Source organism: Ascidiella aspersa, chromosome 6 (genome assembly GCF_963924565.1).
Source record: "Ascidiella aspersa chromosome 6, kaAscAspe10.2, whole genome shotgun sequence".
Classification (NCBI taxonomy): domain Eukaryota; kingdom Metazoa; phylum Chordata; class Ascidiacea; order Phlebobranchia; family Ascidiidae; genus Ascidiella; species Ascidiella aspersa.
The window spans coordinates 13475735-13499256 of record NC_139452.1 but is presented as its reverse complement, the minus strand read 5'-3'; the positions used below and the strand labels follow the sequence as shown (position 1 = coordinate 13499256).

Sequence of the window (23522 nt, the reverse complement as noted above, 5' to 3'; positions counted from 1 at the left end):
CACACACACTTATCAGTGGAAAATATATTTGCCCTCACGTTTGCTCCCGCTTTAAATGCTGATTCGACCTTTTCGTTCAGAACCCCGTGCGAGAACGGAACGTACTCGTTGGGAGGCCAACAGTCCTGCACCAATTGTCCTCCGGGTTCGTATTGCCCCTCCACGAGATCCGGACCTCTTCCGTGCGCAAGAGGCTGGTACTCCGACGTGGTGAGTTTCATTTGGTGCAATTTCGTAGTCATGATGTCGTTTGCCTCGCTTTTTAAACTTGTGCTAGTAGGCAACGCCTCTATACAAAGCTTACACGTTTTCTGAATATATCCGAAAGAAATGTAATTCACAAGTCACATTAATGTAATTTACACTGGAACGAACGGCAACGGGTTTATAGTTATACGTTTATGTGACTTATTGTCAGGTAATAGTTCGACCAACTGCCAAATGAAGATTATTAAAAATGCTTTCCGTCAGTTTGTATTACTTCTCCGAACTGAATTAAGGCAAAGGAATAGGTAATCTGCATGCGGGTAAAAGCGACATTGCTTAGTGCTTCGTATAACGGTTTAACCAAACTCACATATTCTGTGTTGTTGCCCTTAGAACAAAGTGGAATGCACTGCGTGTCCAGCCGGTTCTTCTTGCTTCGACGCCTCTGTACCGCCTGTTGAATGCTTGCAGGGAACCTATTCTAACAACGGCTCCATATCGTGCTCACCCTGCTCTCCCGGATACATTTGCCCGGTAAGAACGTGTATATCTCACTTGATATAGATCCAAACGCATTGAAGACAAACTGGGAAACTTAATTACAAATGCTTTGCCATTTTACGAGGTTACAAATGTTGCTACATGGTAGTGCGAGAAGGACTAGAGATCACTTTCATTTCCAGAAATCGGAACGTTTTTTGTTTGACGTAATAAGAATATCAAAGCCCATACAGAAGCAGGTATCATTTTGAACGTTTCGAATAATTCTTTATTCATTTTCAACAGCTTCTGTATGGGCTTTGATATTCTTATTACGTCTTACTACAACCTCCAACCATTATGCTCCAAAGTTTTTTGTTTGAATTTGACTTTTTTTAAACTTACGCGGGATGAAGCGATAATTTTATGAATTTAGTCATTGTTCTTCACTCTTCCTCAAGCGGATATTTGAATGAACGTTACTTCAGAACTGCCTTTAACTGAAAATGTGTTAAGTTTTACAGAATTTTATTTTTTTAACATAAAAACCTTTATTACATTGTTGCAAGTCTGTTTTTGTCTATTTACAGAAATAAATTTGTACTCGTTGGGCCGCACTCGATCTATTACCGGACAACTGCACAGCACATTTTACCATGCGCGATGGCGCTTGTATCTTAAGCGATTGACGCATTAATTGGCTTTTATTCTTTTACATGACTTGTCGCAAATCAAATCTCAAGACAACAATTATTTTGCTGAAGGACACTAGCTAGTCAGGGTCTCAATTAGCACCTTATTTAACCCAACCAGCTAAATTACCGCTAATAGCAGACAATTCACAATTTAGGGCTTTTCTATTGTGCAAAGACAAACTAAACTCTTAACTTCCAAGGCCGGTTCCACGACGCCCAAGCCGGCCGACGCCATTTGCGACAAGGGCAAGTACTGCGACGGAAAGACGGCCTACTCGTGCCCGCAAGGTACCTACAACCCCAACAACGGATCCACCAGCCTGGAAGCCTGCATACCCTGCCCGGCAGGATATTGTTGCGAATCTCAGGCCACAATCGATCCTATTGGCGACGACCTGCAATGCGCAACCGGTCATTACTGTCCGGTCGGAACGGGAGACTGCAGCCTCATACAGTGCCCAGGTAAGTACGGAAGCCTAATTTTGCAGTTAAAAGGAAGTCCGGTATTTCTTTAGATAACGGTATTTATTAGGGAGTCCGGTTTTTATTTATATACTCAAATCAGTCGGCTGGCGGGTGTTTTACCTTAACTCGTCGAGTACTTCTTGACACTTTCTAAATAACGGCTACATTTGCGTCTTTTTCTACTGCATGGCTGACCTTGACAGATTGAGTGTTTTTAGAAAACTGTTTATACCAAGTATCCTATCTGTTCTGTTAAAATGCCCCGGTATTTTGTTAAAAAAAATAGTTTACGCACTAATTTTTACAATTCTAATAGTACGTAAGTACTCGGCCGTAATTTACTCCAACTTTTGACTGGACTCCGTCTTATCAATACTTTACGACCAAATAAGAAAGCGCAAACAGTCTTCCTCTACACCTCGCTCTTGTCGTCAAAAATATATTTCAAGTCTGACTTTGCTTGCATAAAATCCTTGATTGAATAACTGATTCGGTTGCCCCTGAAGGCTTCCTGTATTTTGTACGATATATACAAAGATCAACCGTCTTGTTATCGGCTAGTAGCAAAAATCTTGGCTATAGTTGCAAAATCTTATTAGGGAATATTAGCTTGCCTTATACATAAGATTCAAGTAAGAAAAATATTGTGGTCAGTTTGTTCTTAATTAATGTTGTGCCCAGTTAGTTCTTAATTACTATACTTAACTCCAACGGTATCTTAATCACTCCAGGAGGGACTTTCAACCCCGCAACGGGAAAGTCCCAGCTGACGGATTGCACAACGAACGTCTGTCCTGCCGGCTTCTTCTGTCCACTTGGGTCGTCCGACGGGTTTGCTAAAATTTGCCCGGCCGGCTTCTATTGCTTAGAAGGCCAAGAATCCGGAATCCAGAACCCCTGCCCCGCCGGAACTTACGGGGACTCGACTGGCTTTAAAAGTATGTGTGTTTTTTATTTGATTTCTTTTTTGCCTACTCATTTCGCTTTGTTACAACCCAACTCCTCCTGAAACGCATTATGCGTAACTATTGATTAGTTGCCCTGTATGTGACAACCTAAATGCTAGCATCATTTTGACTAATAAACTCACGATTAGCGCTATTTGTACTGTCTGTTGGTTAAATATAAACAAACGCATTGATGTGAAAACTAATATGCAATTTATAAGAGACCCCTACATCAGCATAGAAAAAATTGTAATCAAACAAAAACGAAAACTGAGTTCAGTTTCAATTCGAATCTTAAACAACTCTTCCCCATAAATATACCTCAGGCAGAAACTCTTTTTTTGTATTGTTCTTAACAAATAGTTAATATTCGACCCTAAAGAGAAATGCGCGTGTTTTATTCACAGTTATGCTTTTTAAAATTTTGTGAGCAAGAATATGAAGCTGTATGACTTCGACTACGACCTATATATTTTGGCCCATTTTAAACCATAACCTTGCAAACAAATCCGCTTCGCGAGAGCTTGCAAATTTTCATTATTCTTTCTGAAAACTAAAGGATCCGATACTTAAGTCTTTATCAGTGTGCAGAAATTTGTTATTAGCACAAAGGCTTACACAAGTGTATTCATATCTTAATTCGAATGAATACAAAACAATGTTGTCATACCAGAAACAGCATCAGTGTAAGTTAAACATCATCACCAAACACTTACAAGTAACTAACAAGGCGAGCTCCTAACGCGACAAGGTATGACGCCAACTGACGAAAGGACAACTACAATGTCAAGGCACCATGTGCTCAGTGACCTTTGACCGTTTGACCGCAAGTAATAGAATGCTTACACAATTAAATAGGTCATAAAGCACTTACATTAAAATGCGCTGTAGAGAACTCACTGTTAATCTTAACACTTCCTTTTTGACAGACGCGACGGAATGCACCACCTGTCCAAAGGGGAGCTACTGCCCCTGGGGCGCGGAGGGTGAAGCGACGACCGCCCCTGTTGAGTGCCCCGAGGGCACCTACAATAATCGCACGGGGGCTGTGGACAAGCTGGCCTGTCAACAGTGCGATCAAGGAAAGGCCTGTCCATCGACTGGCTTGCCCGAACCTCCGATTGATTGTGACCCGGTAGGTATATATTGCTAAGCGAGATGTCATTTGAATCAATCTATGACGTCGACGCCTATACATTTTTATCGACTTTCAGGCACTTTGTATCAAGAACAAAAAAAATCGCGTGGAAGGTTTTGGTTTTATTCTTTGTTTACCGGAGCATAAGAGGTTTATTTCTGGTAAACGAATGTTTGGGTTTATGGTTCTTATTATGCGAATGGTAGATTTAGGGTTTTTCACCTTAAGGTGGAAAGTTTTTAGGTTACAAATAAGGGAATCAGGTGGCTCTTTTGAAGACAAATTGTATTGGATTCTCGACGAGCATTTGCAGAACCGTGCTTCATCAGTTCAAAGTACAATTTAATGAAAGCACGGTTGTGCGAATCTTGACGAGAATTTAATACAACTTGTCTTTGTAGAGTGCCACCTGATTATCCTATTTAGAATTATACAAATACCGAACGTACAAAGATAGGTTATAAATGTTTGGCGTTGATGTTTAAGGGTGCAATGTTTGAGTTTAAGGTTTTTAGGGTTATCATAAGAAATACATTCGCCGCTACCAAACCTGTGCCAAACTGCACCTAAAGTTACTAAACCTAAACACCGGATATCAAAAAACGTAACATAGCTTCTCGAAACAATACTAAATTAGTGTTAACACGCGACAACTTTATATCACAATATATCTTAGTGCTATAGTTGTTTAATAACTAACCTTATACCGCTTCGACAGGGCCACTACTGTCCACTTGGCACCGTACAAGCCAACCAGTCCAACTGTCAGCCTGGCTCTTTCACCAACCGAACTGACTTGTCCTCGCCCGAACAATGCGAGTTGTGTCCCGTCGGATACTACTGCCAGTATGGAACAAGTAAGTGCAAACAAAGTTGCAAACTAACCCTCTTTTCATAATACGTTATTCACCATATAGAACAAATGTTCTGTTACCGACCTACTTTAGGAATTACATTAACGTAAAAAAATTGTGTTTTTAACAGCAGATTTTTTTTGGAAGTCCTGTCAACGTTATGGTTTACAAAAAAAAGTTTCGAATGTTAATGTTTCACTTTGGATAGTTATATCTACGTTTATATTAATCTTAATATGCTTTTTACAGCCGGATTAGGTGGGGCTAATCCACCAAATCCCTGCCCCGCGGGTCACTTCTGCTTGATAGGAACCCCCTATGGCGAGCGGTACCCATGCCCCCCTGGAACTTTCTCCCCCAATCTGCAAAACTCGGAAGAGAATAACTGCACCATATGTGTGGCTGGGTACTACTGTACAGGTATAAAATCCCAATTTGTTTTAACCTACAACTGAAACATACATATTATACACAATGTGTATTCTATGATCGTTTAACCTAATGACAATTAAGCTTTTTTGAAATACAACACTTACTTGTCACCAAAATGGTAAAAAACACGTTGGTTCTCGTTTGATGTTATATCTTTAAAAGAAGATCTTATACCTGTTTATTTGCAATGAATATATTAGATTAACCTGCTCCAAACGAAATTCGCTTTGAACATCACAAATTTAGCAAACAAAAATCGAATTAATAAATTATAAAATGCATGGGTAAACGTAAAAATAAAAGCAGAAAGCTATCTGGCATCATCATTTTGGCTCTTTCGTTTTAAGTTGGTCGTTTACACGTTTGTTAGGTTTTCATTTATAGTTGTGGCCGCTTTGGATTATTTTTTAGTTTTGCACGATACAATGCTGTTTTCTTTTTTTTCTTTACCACAGGTGGCCAAGACAAAGTGACAGAGCACTGTCCACCCGGTCACTACTGTCCGAACGGAACAAAATCAAAAGAAGAATTTCCGTGTCGGGCCGGAACGTACAACCCATATTTTACGAAGACAAACGAGAGCGACTGTTTGCCATGTACTAAAGGTAATTTCCTGTCGTAATATGCTTAATACCTATTGTTTCCAGTGTACGCCGGAAATTGTGGTTTTATGAGTTTTTTGACGAGAACCCTCGTGTATGTTTTCAGCACATTGGTGTTCTGGAGGTGTAATAATTAAATAGAGAACTTTTGTATTTTGCGCAACCAACTGGTCGACAATCATCTGCTATCGGAATTACGGTATCGTTATAATTCGGTATCAAATATGTGTTTAAATGAATATGTGTTTCACCGAAGCATAATAATCAGTCTCCCTTGGAATTATAACTGTTGAAGCACGTTCTTATTTCTAAAAACAAACTTTTAACTGTGTTTTAGTCATCTGATGTTTATTACTTGTTTGTACTAATATAGTGCTAACTGCAATAGGCTCCGTAGAAAGGTTTGTTTAGCCGCAAAATTATTTAATTACTTCTTACTAATTAAATATAACATACATGAGACAAAGGTGAACAGAAAAACAATAAACCCTGCTGTTCACATCAATAGCACCGCAATGCGACTCGAAATATTGTAAGTGTAAAAATATTGTTTACACTTGTTGGTAGAAAAGTATTAAAGGAATTTGCTCCGAAGATTGTTTTGCTAAGCCACAAGCGTTTGCAATTTTTCTGCCAATTTAACTGACATGGGCCCGACAGTGGTGAACACAAATCAGAAACTTGATGAGTAATGATAATTCTAAGACGAAATGTACACTCTGTATTGACAGCAACTATTTTATGTTACTTAACAGCTTGTCAGATGCCAAGCGCTACGGGAAGTGTCTTGAAAATGTATTAATATAGGCGAAATGTATAAGTAATGTAATACCCGCAATCCGCAGGCGACTTTTGTGAGATCGCTACCGTACAACCTGTCGAGTGTCCTGCCGGCACCTACATGCCTTACGGGACGGACGGCGAAACTGACCTGATCGCGGATGGAATACCGGCCGAGAGTCAGAGCGACTGCCTTGCCTGTCCGGCTGGGTCGCAATGCGAGAAGGGTGCCAACGTGACCACGAGCTGCGATCCTGGATTCTACACCGATCTGGGCAGTTCGCAGTGCGTGCCTTGCCTCGCCGGGTGAGTACCGGAATTAAAAGAATTGGTTGGAAACTTAACCGGGCGATATGTGGCGTTTAAGTTGACCATTGGTAATTGGCCCGTGTTGTAAAAAATAAAGTTAGGAAATCGTTTAATTTATTGTGATTTGAATTGCTTCTTATTTGTTATAGTTTGATTACTTTTAAAAGGCTTGTTATTAGGTCTTTCGTCAACAGACGACCGAGTTAAATACTTAAACTGGGGGGCACATTTCGTATATTTAATGGATACATGCATTTTTACGTTGGATATTAGGTTATCTTCAGTAGGTACACGAATTTAACGTTTTTATTTTTTTAAATCTTTGTTTTCATATTTTCAGGCACTACTGCGACGGCTCTCAGAATTCCTACGAAGACATGCTGGCCAATAAGACCTGCTCGCCTGGCATTTACTGCAGAGGGGGGTTGACGGCAGAAAGCGAAGGTACCGATTGTCGTCTGGGCCACTACTGCCCCAGGGGAACCCCCGTTGAGCTACGTTGTCCCACCGGAACTGTGAATAATCAAAGGAATAAGTCTTCCATACACGACTGTTTGCCATGCCCAGCCGGGTATGAACATAACAAATTGTTTGATTTTTATACTTTTCAGTACATGAGTTATCAACCATTTTTCTGTTAAGTCCCCTTGCGTGTTAAATAAAATCAACCCGAACCCGTGGTAAGCTAAAACCATATAAAGGAGTAGTATACTGACTTACAGTGGCGTTGTAAATGGATAAATGCAAACACGGTAACATAAGTTCCATGTAAATATTACTGAAAATCTTCCCGTAAACATTTAAGGGTTGGTAACCCAGATTGAGAACCCAGATAGTACTATAGCATATACTTAGGCATATAAGGATTTTATGTGGCGTCATACACAGTCAATCGCCCATCATTCGCCTTAAACAGAGCTCAGAGCCCGATGTAATTTCAACAAAAAATAAGCAATGCCCACCTTCGTATATTGGTTTGTTAATCGTCGCTTTTCCCCCCGACAGAAAATTCTGCCTCGAGGCTTCCATTGAGCCTAGTGGCGACTGCGAGCAGGGCTTTTACTGCCCCACCGACATTATCAACCCCTACACTCCAAGTGACCTCAGCCTTATTGGATCGTACGGACCAAGACAGGTTATTTGAATGTTATTTTTATTTTGGTTGCAAACTGGGTCGTTTCATTTTATTATTGTTGAACAAAAAGTTTGTAGGAAAATATGCGAAAAATCTAGTTTTGTATGGCAATTAAACTTCAAGTTAGAAATATTACAGCGTTTTGCGTGTTTTGTGTTCTGCTTAAATTATAGAGAAGTATATTCAAATACCTCAATCTTTTTATTTTAAACTGCTTAAAATAGATTATATTTGTTTTATTTATAAATGTATGATTTAGTCAATTTATTTATATCCTAAGCCATAATCATCATTTAAACAGACATACAAAGATCAAACCAAAAATTTTACCAGATTTGTTACAACTTCAAAAAAATACAAAAATGAGCTTTGTAAAGCATTGCAAATTGTGCAGTTCTGTTTGTAAAACAATATTCTCTTATTTTAAGTTTTATCTGTTTTCAGGTCCCCTGCCCAGAAGGCACCTACAGAAACCTTTCTGTTGGCGCAACTGTATCCGACTGCTTCATTTGTCCAGCCGGGTTTTTCTGTCCCTTGGGCTCGATAAACCCTTCGCCGTGCTCGATAGGTCACTACTGCTACGCTAATGTTGCCGTTCCTGAGCCTTGCCCCAAGGGGACATTCGGCGACGAAGCAGGTTTGAAATACGAATTAATTTGAGGCATTTTGCGTTAACGTTAAGTTATACCATTAAAACTTTTGTTAAAAAGTTCGACGCAATCAGTTTTAGTCTTAATCTGGGTTTGGGTTTTATGCAATATTTTTGTCTTGCGTCGGTCAAATATGTCTTTGCAAGCATTTATCTGGGGATTTATCAGACTTTATTTTTTTTATCGTCATTTACTCGGCTTGTGTTGTACTTTGTGCATTTCAATGGCTTTCATTCTACTTTGGCCTGATGAAGCACGATTGTGCGAAAGTTTGTCGGAATCCATAAAATGTGTCTTTATATAGTGCCACCTAAATACTATATTTTATTAGCCTTGTAAATAACCTATTCAATATTTTAAATCTTTATGCGATTAAATCGGCGGTCAAGTCACTACGGCCCTCGTGGTCAAATCTTTCGGTCCGCTTCATATTTACACAATAAAGCTAAAGTACGGTTATTTGTATTTTATTAGCAAAAAGGTTTGTCGTATTTAAATATCCCTTAAATTTAAGTTTTATTCTAAACGAGAATTTTTTCATAAATATATGCATATATAATAATGAAATCATAAAAATATCATAAATACATATATAACGTTTATATTTTGTTTTATGTCTCTTTTTTAACAAATTTTTTTTTTAAATAACCCACAAAAATTGTGTCGGCCAGCGATCGTTAGTCTTTTCAGTTATCGAACCTTTATAAAAAAAATCATTAATGTACTCTTCCTTAAATCACATCTGCAATATGACTGGTTTGTATTTAATCCGTCCTATCTAACGACACTTTCGCAGAACTGAAGAACGTAACCGAGTGTACGCCCTGCCCACCCGGCCAGTACTGTGCCTCCCTCGGCGCCGTTTCACCCACAGGACCCTGCGACGCCGGGTTTCTGTGCATAGAGGCCGCCGAGGTGTCGAATCCCATGGACAATGTCACCGGCGAGATCTGTCCGATTGGCGGATACTGCGTAGAAGGTACTATTGGCCAATAGCTTGGCCGATAACAGTAGCTGCACTTGAAAATGTGTCTCTTGATGTTCCACCTTACTATTTAAGTGCAAAAAATCAAACGATAACCGAATATTTTCTGCTTGTGTTTAATGTTTTCTATTATAATCTGAATAGTTCATGTTTTAATCTGTAAATGAATGGCTATGACAACATGCACCGCATTACGGACATATCTACGTATTGCAAAAAATGCTAAATAAGCAAAACAACAAATTAAAGTTAGTAAACTATAAAGTGTTAACCTTTGTTATGATCTTTACTGACACTCTAGTCTAGATTCTCTAGAATACCTTCCACCGCTGAATAGTAAACTCAAGTTTAATACAGTCCGTGTCGTCTCTATGAAGTATTTAAGTCACTGATTTTAATGACGTGAAAATTGTTTGGGTTAAAATACTTGACTTGACTTTTTTTGGAAAAATACCTTAGATTGATCTTATGTGCTATCATTAAAATCGTTTTTCGAGAAAAAAATGGGTTATTTACCTCATTTAAAGACGTAAAAAGATACTTGTCATATGTTTAGATTTCGTTGTGTGCTAAGCAAAATATGTCCTAAAATTAAACATTTTTTTCCCTTGAAATCTGACGAAATTGGGTAACTAATGACTTAGACTTGGCATGTTATTTATTGAAAAGGACTTGACCAAGATTTAGGCTATGTTATTTGCAAAAGTCATTACGAAATGACTTGTTTACAACACTGCTTTAAACCGTTTTACTTGTCTACTAGGCGCCACCAGCATTTCGTTCTGCAACCCCGGTTTCTTTAGCAACACCTTTGGCCAGAAAGACGACAGCGATTGTCTGCCCTGCACAGCCGGCTTCTACTGTAACAGCACGGGTGGATCCACACCGTCTGGACCCTGCGCCCCCGGGTACTTTTGCACCCAGGGTTCTTCGACGGCGTTCCAAAATCCCTGCGAGCCTGGTGAGTTAGTCTTAAGGCTTGAACAGGATGATGAAGTTTCTGTGTCGACTCTTTGTACTAGGAGTACCTACTTTAAGTTGTACAGCTGCATTGAAAAATTGCAAGTTAATTGTGTTCCTGTTTTTATTTTTTACAAAACAATAATTATTTGAAAATGTTTTTCCATAGAATTTATAATAGTACACTCTATGATTTCTCGTCTAGCTATATTTTCTAATTATGAAAGTGACGATACCGTAGCCGCATAAACATACTAAGGCGCAGACTGATTATTAAAATAACTAAAAGAATAACCATGTTTTCCATATTTTTATAATAGATGTTCCATATTTTTATTTCCTTACTTTTTCACAGAATAATTGAGCCCGCATACGGCGTTCCTATTATTTTATTGTTTTTTGGGGGAAGAAAAAAATTAAAAAAGTATACTTTTCTTGGAAATTGCTTTGCCGCTGCGGTTTTCGCTTTCATTGTGCTTCAGTTAGAATCCAACCCTTCGAAAGAAAACCTTTTAGAAATGAACCATTCTGTTCACACTTTGACAGTTATTTTTAGTCATGCGAGCCTTTAATGTGGGTTATGTGTTGTCCAAACCATTTGTAACCCTTTGTCTTCGATCGCAGGGCATTACTGCAAAGAGCAATCGACCGAGCAGACGCCTTGTCCAATCGGTACTTATCAGAACGAACAGGGCGAAGCCTTCTGTAGGGGCTGCGAAGCGGGAAGGACGTGCCCATTTGAAGGGATGAACTACACAATAGAGTGTCCCGCAGGTTAATGCACCTTAGTTTTTACGTTGTTTTTTTTTGTCGGTTGTTGATTGGTAGTATTTTCACACTTCGTCGGCCAGCGTTTCGGCTGTGCAAATTCTTATAGGATGTTAAATGTCTTCGATTGAACTGAGTGTAGAAAGTGTTAACCAAACATTTTTGTTTTTCATTGGTAAATATTGCTCCTGGTGGCCACTAATTTCAAGGCAAACCACCCGATAATTACCCTTTGTTTTGTGTTTGTTTAATATTTAAATTATATATTAATATTTCTTTTTGTATTACGTGTAGTTAAAAATTTATTTTAATTAACAATTATGTTGTTTTGAACATTTAACATCTTTTGTTAGACAGTCTGGTAAAACGTTCTTACTGTTTTATTGCTGTCTCGTCTGTTCTTCTTTAATCTTGCATATTTCTTGTAATCGCGTATAATAGGGTGAATAGTTTTTTTCGACACGGTCGCTTAAATATTATTTAATAGTGTAATGTAATCGACTCTGTGGGCTTTCGTGGTTTTAACGTTGTCCCTGAAAGGTCTTCCGCGATTATTCACGACCCAACGAGCACGTTTATTTTCTACTATCAGTAATGCTATTTTAAAGGACCACAGATCTTACGGAACCCTGCTCTGAATCGCAGCCACGTATTAAATTGTTTCTAAATGGCCAACAGTGTACTATAGAAATGCGAGAGTCAATAGTAGTCGTGTCAACGTTTCTGAAATCTTACTTGATTTTCAATACGCAGGAAGCTACTGTCCACACCCGAACCCCAACATCGACTTTGTGTTCGACATCAACTCCACGCTTTCAGTTGGAACTTACAAGATAGACGGCGAACAGTGCGAAAGGGGGACTTACAACCCCACGTGCGTAAAATTTGAATTCATACATCAAACCTTCGTTGCGCAAACGGCGATGTATCGCTAAAAGAGAAAAATCGTTTTTTAAAACAAAAAATAAAACAGTCGTAAACAAATATCGCTCTAACATACATATTGTTATAGTCAACACTTTTTATTGCTTTAGTTATTAATTCCGGATATTACACTATCCTCTCAAATTTAATTTTACTCCTTATATATTAAAAGCCGCCTTTCAAATACGAAGTTTTTTACATTATTATGTCTTACTTTTTTCGCCAATAGTATTCTCCGAACCTTGACATGTGTAATTCACTTTCCCCCGCAGAACGTACAACATAACAGTTTGCACATTCGGCTATTAAAATTGCTTGTATGCCTAGGTTAAAATTATATTCTTTGTTTAGTACCTCTGCTGAGAACGATACTTTTTGCTTGCCCTGTCCAATTGGAAAATACTGCAGCTCACTGGGAATTTCCATTTACGAAGGCAACTGCTCGGCTGGTTACATATGCTACTTTGCGTCAAAAGTCCAGGCACCTTCTGGCAATGATAGCACAGGTTAGACGCCTTTAAACAACTGTTTTTTGTTGCTCTTTAAAACGGCCAGCCAAATCACGAAAACATTACACTGGCCAACACAAAATTTTCGGTTTTTATTTTGAAAACTGATTTAGAGTAACTTGGGAACGCTGATTTCATATCTGTGGTTATTTTTTTTGTCCAAAACGTCAGGATTTTAAGATAAGTTGCATCCTCTGAAAAGAAAAATTGAACTATTTGGTCTAAAAATGTAAACACATTCTAGGTTCTACAAGACAATTACCTATAGTTGATGAAATATCTGTAAGTTGATGAGCAACTAGGTCTATTCACAATTATGGAAAATCGTTTTGTGGGATTATTTGTATCCTGAGTTCAACTATAACGTATTTAAAGAACGTAGTGTGTTTTAAAATAACTATGTAAAACTTGTTTGTTGCAATCCATTATTGGTGTATATGTATGGTATGGTTTACGAAAAATCCTGTAATTTAAATTTTTCCCACGTTACATCGGATTCAAGTTCGAAACTTTTGACATCTACAGTTTTCTGATTTGTTTTGTTTTTTGTCTACAGCCTACTTTTTATTTTGGATCTTAATGTAAACTTTTAAACACAAAACAATGAGCATTTTTATATATATTGCTTATTCAATATATTTTTTTCTCATTCAATACAAATCTAATTTTCTTGATTAGGCGAACAATGCTGGAAAGGCCACTACTGCTTAGAAGGCGCAACCCACATGACGAAATGCCCGAACGGAACCTACAACCCCATTCTGGGAGGCGAGAGTATCGACTTTTGCAGGTAACGGGCAACATTTTAAATAAATCTAGGATTAATATTATAAGAGGACAATATAAATAGATGTTGTTTTTTTGCGTTTTTGGGCTTCTTAAACCTTGCTGTTCTTCGAAAGGCAACTGTAACTAATAACTTGTTTTTTTGTCGTTTAACGCTTGCTGTTCGAATTGGTTCAATATAATGGTTAAAGAAATTAGGAGGGTTTGCTGTCTCTATACACAATTGTAAAACTTTGTTTAAAATTTTGTTTGCGCAATCAATCCAATACATGCACCAATGCACCTTGCTCACTAAATTTAGATCGACTCCGGTAGCCGCGAATGACCGAATTAATTTTTTTTCTCTTGAAATACATTTGGTCGTTTAACGGCCGAGACAGCGTTACGGCACTAGTTCATTTAACATATAAGCGGGTTGCATAAAATCAACTGTTGTATAGCACCTGATCACCTTGTATTCCCAGGCCGTGCGACCCAGGCCAGTACTGCGGTGAAGAGGGTCTGTCTTCGCCTTCAGGGCCTTGCGATCGTGGCTACTACTGTAAAGAGGGCTCTCACACACCGCGACCAATGGTAGGTGGAGTGGCGAGTCTCATTTGCTTTTGCAGATGTACAGCTTGCTGTGCGGCCGTTTATTTAAAAGTATTTTCTTCCCCTACTCCTAACTACGATTTTCTAATTGATCACTTTTTAATTCAACGCGTTAGCTTATAGCTTATGCGTAAACAGTTGTGAAATGTTTTAAGATAAAAATTAAATAATTCTAACGTTTTACGTTTCAAATCATAAGCCTTAACAAAAAAAAATTGTAAACCTACTAAAACTTTGGCATTATTTGAAAAAAAAAATACCCCTTTAGTTATACTAAATGATTTTAAATTGATGAAAAGTCAGTTAATATGTTCGCATTTTTAACATGGTGCCCTTACATTGCTAACATAATTAAAAAAGAAATTTTATTGCTTGTCATAATGCAAGTATTCTTTAAAAACAAATTTAGCTTGTTATCGCCAGTAAGCAAATCCGGTTTGCGTATTACGCCGCTGTTTTATCGCCAGAACGACAGCAATGGAAACCTGTGTCCGGCCCAGCAGTACTGCAACTCGACAGATGGATGCGCCACATGCATCGACTGTCCAACCGGATTGTACACAAACAAGACCGGGCAGTACGAGGTAAACTACCGGGATTGTTTTTGTTTTAAGTATTTTCCAATGTTTATTCAACAACAACAATTTTTCACAGCCCCCAAAATTTAATTTTGCAAACCTATTTGTTACATTATTTCATGAAGATGTTGTCGCCTTTTCACACAAGTTAGACATGCCGTTTGTTACACCGCTCAGTAGTATTTTGGTTAAATTCCAATATGCCGCTTTCTGTTCACTATTTTAGTCTTTTTTATTACGGCGAAATTTTCTTGCTTTTTTGTGCTCTATACCTCAAAGAAAGTAACCCACCTTATGTAAACAAAATGCCATACCTTCACTTCTCTTCTGGATCCCTCTCTGTGTTATTTTTGTTCAAAATCAACCCCATTGTGACGTAACAGTTTACAAAACAATACCTATTTCAATCGCAGTGCCAGAACTGCGACCCGGGCTACTTCTGTCCGATCGGCCAGGCTCCGCGACTTTGCGGCGCCGGCCACTGGTGCCAGGGCAGTAGCGGAACCGGGAATTACCAGGAACGGACCCTGGAAGATGTTGAGGGGAACTGTCCGGCCGGATCCTATTCCAACCGAACGGGCCTGAAATCGGCTAAGGAGTGCTACCCTTGTCCGGCTGGCAAATACTGCATCCTCGCCTCGATCGAACCGACTGGTGAGTGAACACAATTTTATTTTATTTTACTGGACTGTTTGCTGTTGCCTTTAACATGGTCGCAAAATGCGCTGGCTATATTGCATTTTGCCAAATAGATACATTATATTCAGTTTTACTTGACTGTTTTTTTGTAATGCAGAGTTTTCTTCCACCTGCGGGCCAACTTCGTTAAAATACAGTAATTAGAAAATCAGCGTGACTTTTATCTAGATGAACTGTGTCATAATACAAAAATAGATAATATGGCTTTTGTTTTATGCTTTAAAACTTTGGTATATTTCTCAAAGCTAGTACAATAGTAATTAATTAACATATCAAACGACGGGACTTTTTGACAACGTTTTACACGTAAGTATCGTACTACCTTAACCCCGGAAATACATAATAAGACTTAAAAAGCAACAATTCCTAAGGCAGAAAAATTGGTTTGGGACTTATTCTGTTTTGGACGGTACGACTATTAGGTATTGGTGCTATTTTGGTCTTATTCCGACCTGTGTTTTGTTTCGACGTTAATGTTGTTCTTATTTTGGTCTTGTCTCTGGAATCATTAACCCAGGTATTCCCAAACTGTGTGCCGAGGCACATAAGTGTGTCTCGAGAGATTGTAAAGTGTGCCGCGAAACTTTTTGCAATTTTGTAAATGAGAGTATTGGTATTACCAACAGGCATACACGCAAGCATTTTAGACTTAAATACGCTCTATAGCCATTACAAATTAATAACATTGAGCCATTTACATATAGTTTGTCGTTTGTTAAGGGCGATTGTTAAATTACTCTATTGTTGTATTAAAAGTGTGCCGCGAAATATTTAAAAAAGTAAATAAAAAGTTTTAGAACCACTGCTTTAACTCCGTCGATGCCAACCGTTCTAAAATTGCGTCTTCACAGGTGACGTACTGCCCACATACTACGCGGCCGGCGCAGCCCCTACACAAACGCCCACCTTCTGCGAGGGACCGAACGGAACGGTGTTCGACTGCGGCCGATGCCGCCGCGGCTACTACTGCGTGGGGGGCAAGGGGGTCGAGGAGCCGTGCCCTAAGGGTACCTACGGCGCCGGCGCACCCCTGGCTAATTCGACCGAGTGCGCGGCCTGCGACGCCGGCTCGTACTGCGACGAAACAGGCCTGGAAGCACCCAAGAACGTCTGCGCGCCCGGCTACTACTGCAAAGGCGGGGCCCAAACGCCCAACGATGCTGAGTGCACCCCTGGACACTTCTGCCCTGCCGGTTCCGACGCCGAACAGGACTGTCTGGGCGGCAGCTACGCCAACGTGTCACTTAAGGCGGAGTGTGACCCCTGTCCGGCCGGTTTTTATTGTAATGTAGGTGCCACTGAACCACTGCCCTGTCCGGCCGGTCATTACTGTCCGGCCAATGTAACCTTCGCTGGACGTATTCAATGCTCGCCCGGAACATACAACAACGTAACTGAGGGAGAGTCCGAGGCTGCGTGCCGAGATTGCCCGGGAGGTGAGGCTTTTGGGTTCCACTTGCTGACTTGCTAAACAGTGTTTTTTTCCGGTTTTTAGTTTTTGAATCTCTTTTTAACCTTTTTCTATTTTTTGCCCCTCTCTCAATAAATCCACCTTTTAACTGCTACACGACCAACAAACTAAAATAAACAGCGACCTTGTTGTGGGTTTAGGTGGTTTTAAATGATATCACACTCTGTTGCAACTACCATTTTTTACAAACATCTTTGTAATTGTGGATAATAGAACCTAGTGCTATTTTGTGTAGATTTAAGATGTTGTTTCCCTAAAATAGTTATCGACAGTTTTTAGAAACATTTTAAAACATTTTTTGTGGATAAAATAAGTTTGCTCACCTTCCCTGCGTTATAGGGCTTTATTACACCAATGGTAAACATGTGCTTTTAGGTCTATTGATTTTTTATACAGTGTGCTCTCATAAGCTTTAACATAAATGTTTTCGATATTTTAAATGATCGCCAACATCACACTTTACATGAGTCACGTTTTATAGGTCACATTTTTTTCGAACTTTTTTTTGCAAAGTTTTACTTTCTTTAACAGGCTGGTACTGCGAAAACCCCGGCCTCGCCTACCCCACGGACCTGTGCAGCGGCGGCTTTTACTGCAGCGGTCGTTCCCCGGACCAGAAACCAGCGGTTGGGTCCAGCTTTGGGGGCGTGTGCGTCAAGGGCGAGTACTGCCCCGAGGGGTCTGTGGCGCCCAAGATCTGCGACCCCGGCTTCTGCTGTGATCTGATGAACCTGACCTCGCCGACTCGAATGTGCAACGCCGGTTATTATTGTCCGGGCGGTAGCACGACTTGCCAACCCGACGGAACAGACGGCCCTGGTAAGTTTAACCATGAAAGTTTAAAACTTTTGGATTAAATTTTGTCGCAATGTTGTGTTTTAAGTAAAACTCTAAGATCAAGTCTTTTAGGTTTTGGACAATAAAAGGCGCTAAGGGGGATATTGTTACGCCAAACTGCAGGATCTCTATAATCGGTGCAACAATATGATTAATACACTTTTTTTTTCAAACATATATATTTTTATTGACTCGCTGGGTTTATAAGGTGTTGTTTAGAAACTTTGTTTTATCCTGCTTAAATTATTTTTAGCCCGATTCCATTTTTGCCTGTCATTTCGTAGTGCGACATTTTATTTTGCGTAAGAAATTCACGCGCTTTGGTCGATCAACAATTCAATTTAGAATAAATAAAAAATAAACGTCGATGCATAGTATCCAAGAAAGTGAAACCAAAATACACCATATGTGAGCACTGTTTTTATTCCAAAAATATTCCCCACTTGTTTATCAGATTCATGTAAATTTTCACGCTGAATGATATTACAAACTTTTTTGTACAGTATACCAGAGGTAAATTTTTTATTTACCCAAAGACAACCTTTCGGAAGTAAATTTTTCCATAATACTTGATTAACGAACCTTAAATGCAGTTTATAGTTATTCACTCGTGCCTTAGTAACTCGTTTCTCTGGCACTAACAGTGTTTTTGTCTCTTACTCAACATATTTGCCTTATACTGTGCTCGCTTTTATTGGTTAACACAAATCATGTTTGGCGAAGAGCATAACGCAATCGTCATGACAATTCGAAATCAAAAACAGGTAACAAAGAATGCGAGAAGTGGAGAAACTTTTGCCCAGTATTACGTGTGCTTTATTTTTACAATTTCTATAGCCGATTAAAAATAACCGTCTGTCGTTAAACGGGGAAGCTTCACCCGACTAGTTTACTGTAGCAACCACGCATGTTAAATAAGCCAAGTAACTAAAAACGACCCTTTATCATGCCTTATTAACCGTTTCGTCTGAATTGCACAGGCGGCCCGTGCCAGGCCGGCTATTTTTGCGTGGAGGGCTCCGAACTAGGCGAAAAGTGTCGCAACGGGACATACGTGAGCACAACTGACAGCAAATCGGTGGACGACTGTCTCGATTGCGACGAGGGCAAGTACTGCAACGGCAGTGGGCTCAGCGCTCCGACCGACGACTGCCTGCAAGGCTACTACTGCCCCCTCAAACAGACCAGACCCGACCCGGTGGACTACATTTGCCCAGCAGGTAAACTTCGTATACAACTCATAGTTTATTTCATTTCCGTATAGCTTTTCCGGTTGCTTCCTTAAACCTTTTAATTCTAATAACCGTAGAATATTTTAGCGTCGTCTTTTAACACACTCTGTTACGACCATATTCGTTTATTAACAAATGTTATTATAATCCCGTGAAAAAAGGGGTCTGTTATTTTGGCGTATTTTTTTAACGCTATCGATTAAACGACTAAGTTGAGCAATACAAAAAAAAAACGAAATGTCCTGGAAATTCGAATCTTTAACATTTGTTTTGTTTCTTCTTAACCTTTAAAATGACGAGCTTTGTAAATGGCGAAAAACACTTAATGACCGTCCAACATCGAGCAATAACTATAGTAGCGGAGGAAAACGATCGTTCTCTCTTAAAGGCATCCGTAATAAAATTGCACACGGCGTTGAGCAAGCCCAACTTCGCGCTAAATCGTGCAATCAATTGTTATTTTGAAACAGATGGATAAAAGACGATTTAACCGTGCGCTTGATTGGTTCAAAACACCCGCTCTCGAATCACTTCGTAGGACTACAATTAACTTACGGCAGTGATTCTCAAGCTTTTATGGCTTACGACACCCCTAAAATACAAATAGATTTTCGGCAGCCCGACAGGAATTTTCGTTGAGTATTTTACTGAAATGTTACTATAAATTGAACTGGAACAACACAATCAACTTAAACATGTAGTAAAATGTCATTTAATATAAGGGTCTCCAATCGCACACAAACAGTTGTATCAAGAAGCTTAGTAATTGAGCGAAAATCAGATTCTAAAAAATTCTCAAATACCTATACGGCACCCTTGAGCATTAAAAAGCCACACCAGGGCGCCGCTGCACCCCGGTTGAGAACCACTGACTTACAGTACGGTTACAGCACTCTATACTCGCAGGACATTTTTGCGTGACCGGCAGCAAGACGCCCGCCCGTTGCGAGAACGGCACCTACCAGAACCTGGAGGGCCAGCACGATTGTAAGGACTGTCCGGCCGGCTTTTACTGCGCCTCGTCCGATCCCATCGTCACCTACAACGACACGGAGTGTCCTGCAGGTAAAATACCACTGTAAATACACGATATTAACAATTGAATCAAAGAGGTAAGCGAATGATTAGATTCGCTTCATGTTTGAAAGGCAATTCTTTTCAATTCCGACACTTATGCACTGTCTCGGTATTGCGACATTTGTGATATGCCTGTAATTGCCGAAAACTTCATTGTTTTTAGTTTTCTTAAGTTTGGAGTTATTAGAACAGCCTAACTAATCCGTTACATGAGTTTATTTAGGCCATTCACTTCCGTTGCTTTACAACCCTACGGTTTGTATTATATCATTATACGCATTACATATACTTCTACATTGCAGGGGTTTTCAACCTTTTTTATGGTCGTGGCTCACTTCTTAAAGTTCTGCTTAAATCGGTTATAATCCACTGAAACGTGTAAGAAATCAAAAATAACTTTAAAATGTGAAAAGAAGAAGAACATTTTATAATAACCCACACATAGCACAACTGTTAATGCGAACCTTAAGAATGTACTGTAAAATAAATTAAACAATAAACTAATAAAACTAACTTTTTTCACAGACTTTACAATTTCCAAATGCTCTGTGGATCACCTCAAAATCCACTGGTTAAGAACCAATGTTCTACAGCCTTCGTAATATTTGCAACAATTGAGACTCAATTTCTTAACCTATATTCCGCAGGCAATTACTGTCCCGTGAAGACCGACATCCCGAGTAAATGCCCCACCGGAACCTTCAATAACGTGACCAGAGCGAAATCAGAGGACGAATGTATTCTCTGCTCTGCCCGATTTTTCTGTGATGAGCTCGGGCAAACCTCTGCATCTAAACTGTGCCTTGCCGGGTGGGTGTTCGTTATATTTTTTCGGTTGTTTGTGGGATAATTGTGTTGCGCGCGCTGTTCGATTTCACTCGGTTTAAAAAGAACACAATGAACTGTATTTTGCTGAGGTTTAACATCTGACAATATTTAATGTATATATGAACATAAACAAACTGTAATAAACAAAGTTTTAAAAATCGTTGAAAAAATTTGGTCTTAAAAGTGTTAAAATTAAAAAAAAATCTATGATAATTAGGCGTTTGTATAAAAGTAATAAATATTTCGCCTAAACAGCATAATCAGTTCCTTTACGTTTTTTTTTCCTTTACGTAAAATTCATACAGGGCAAAGTCATCAATAATGTTCAGGTTTTTGTTTTTGATTTATACAGTGATATTAAAGCTTTAACGTGCTGGTTTTAAAAATCATAACAATGCCCCCTTTAATACAGTCGTTTTTAGCTTCTTGACGCTTTGACCGGTAAAAAATCCTTTTACGCACCAGTAACCAGATTTGTAGGGCTCGATTCTTTAATAAGATAATCATGGAACTAAAGTCAATAATAAGCAACACCTACAACGGATAACACAAATTAACAGTGTTGCTAGGCAGTATTCGGACATTTATGGCAAAAATTTTACAGCATAATCTATTTCGAGCGCGAGGCACTTCATATAAGGTAAGCTTTAATGGTGGGCGGCCACATTCCCTAAAAAGGCTTTGTAAACTTTGTTGGCGCCAAGCACTAAATGTTTTGGCATTGACAAAAATTCATAGTTCACAATTGGCACAAATCTAGGAAATTTTTCGACCTTACGCTTAAATTTTTATGCGGCTAAGAACCACTTTTTTATTGTATTTGAAATATTATAATCGCCGGTACATTAGTTCTGCTCTCTTAAAACATATATTTATTAAAAACAGGTACTTCTGTAAGCGAGGGGCCAAAGATGGGACGCCGAGTGGAACCGTTGACGCCGGGGAATGCCCTCGGGGATTCTACTGTCCCGAAGGAACCGCGGAACCGCTTCCGTGCCCGCCTGGAACCTACGGAACCGCCTGGAAACGTACAAGCGAAGACCAATGCAAGGGTTGCGATCCAGGTAAAAATAAAAATCTTGCGTACTAAGATTGTTCAAAACTATACCGCATTGGGCTTACTGTGGTGTGTCTTTAGGACGCCTGCTTTAGGCTGTTTAATTACCGAAAGGTCATTCTCATCCTTCTACCCAACAGTTTTACGTGACAAAAGCTTGTAGCTGTGAGTCGAAATGAAACTAATGCACTATGACTATAGTGTCCCGCTTAACACGAATGAACACACCATTATGTCCAACATACAAGCGTCGATGTATATTTATATAGTAACGTAAAACACAGTATAGTTTTTATTGTTTTAACGCTATTTTCATTTTTTTTAGCTTCGTTTAGTGTTGAATTCTGGCTGTAATTGTCAAAGTCTTGAAACAAACGCCTGGTATATTGCACCTGTCTAACGAACTCCTGTTCTTCTGCCATCCGCAGGTTATTACTGCTCCGAGTATAACGCTACCACGACGACAGCAAAGTGCAGTGCTGGGTTCTACTGTCCACAGAACGCAACCAGGCAGGACGAGATCGTCTGCGATCAGAGTCATTACTGCGAGGAAGGATTTGATCATCCGGAACCTTGTCCTATTGGTGATTAAAAATCTTAGGCTCCATTCGTATAGTAATACAGTTTTTAACAATCGGAAACAGGTATTGCAACTGGACTACTGTTTAGACATGAACATGTAGCTTTCATAATTAAAAACAGCTCCTCTGGTAATTTTAATTGTTGTGTTTTTTCATTCATTGTTCAACGAGCGTTCGATGTCATTCACCCTGAAGAAGGCGACTAAGAATAGGTTGCCGATTCGATGGACAAATACAATAACCAGTGGAGCTGTTTTTGATTATTGCTTTGCCTGGTAGAAACAGTTTATATATGTAGCTTTATACAAGATTATTTTTTATTTTTTCACACCCTTCCCAACTATAAGCCGCAAAATTTAAAGCCAAAAAGGTCGAGTAGGCATCATTTTGATTAAGACGTTTCGATACGAGCTTGTATTGTCTTCAGGTTATGTCGATCTACTCAACCTTAGGCTTTGCAATGTATTATCAAGCTACATTACAGATCCGTGCATAGTGTGTACCAAAGTAAATTGTTTTGGGTATATAATATTGTACAAAAGGGACGAGCTGTTGTAGTTCTGTCGTACTCAAACTAAAAAACGTCAGCACAAGGCGACCTAAAGGTAGTTTCGCTTCACCCCTGTTGTTATGACGTTTGTGTATTCGTCCTATTATTTTTCACTGTGCGCCCAAAACAAATCGAACCTTAAGCTTTACCTTCTTGTATGACAGGAACTTACTCGAACGGAACTGGACTTAAGAACGTATCGCAGTGCCTGATCTGTCCCGGCGGTGCTTACTGCGATGCGCCGGGCCTGGCCGAGACCAGGGGTAACTGCACCCCCGGATACTACTGCGAGCCCGGCTCCACGGCGCCGCTGACCAACTCGACGTTCTGCACCGCCGGCACCTACTGTCCCGGCAACACAGATGCCCCTCTCCCCTGTGTGGACGGTACCTGGG

At 39.5% G+C, this 23522-nt stretch overlaps 1 protein-coding gene across 1 annotated transcript in view; it reads left to right on the top strand.

The window, feature by feature from the left end:
* Positions 1–23522, top strand: part of LOC146139988 (uncharacterized) — a 103220-nt gene that overhangs the window by 11977 nt on the left and 67721 nt on the right. Inside the window, 29 exon segments of the mRNA XM_083392583.1 lie at positions 81–210; positions 601–741; positions 1583–1844; positions 2579–2785; positions 3724–3929; positions 4651–4789; positions 5036–5206; positions 5674–5823; positions 6666–6906; positions 7250–7480; positions 7915–8044; positions 8489–8681; positions 9491–9673; positions 10443–10640; positions 11264–11413; positions 12161–12281; positions 12683–12837; positions 13519–13630; positions 14091–14199; positions 14685–14801; positions 15209–15449; positions 16346–16930; positions 17497–17784; positions 18783–19022; positions 19941–20099; positions 20759–20921; positions 21825–22003; positions 22425–22580; positions 23292–23521. Of these exon segments, the coding sequence (XP_083248709.1) occupies positions 81–210; positions 601–741; positions 1583–1844; positions 2579–2785; positions 3724–3929; positions 4651–4789; positions 5036–5206; positions 5674–5823; positions 6666–6906; positions 7250–7480; positions 7915–8044; positions 8489–8681; positions 9491–9673; positions 10443–10640; positions 11264–11413; positions 12161–12281; positions 12683–12837; positions 13519–13630; positions 14091–14199; positions 14685–14801; positions 15209–15449; positions 16346–16930; positions 17497–17784; positions 18783–19022; positions 19941–20099; positions 20759–20921; positions 21825–22003; positions 22425–22580; positions 23292–23521 (5587 nt within the window).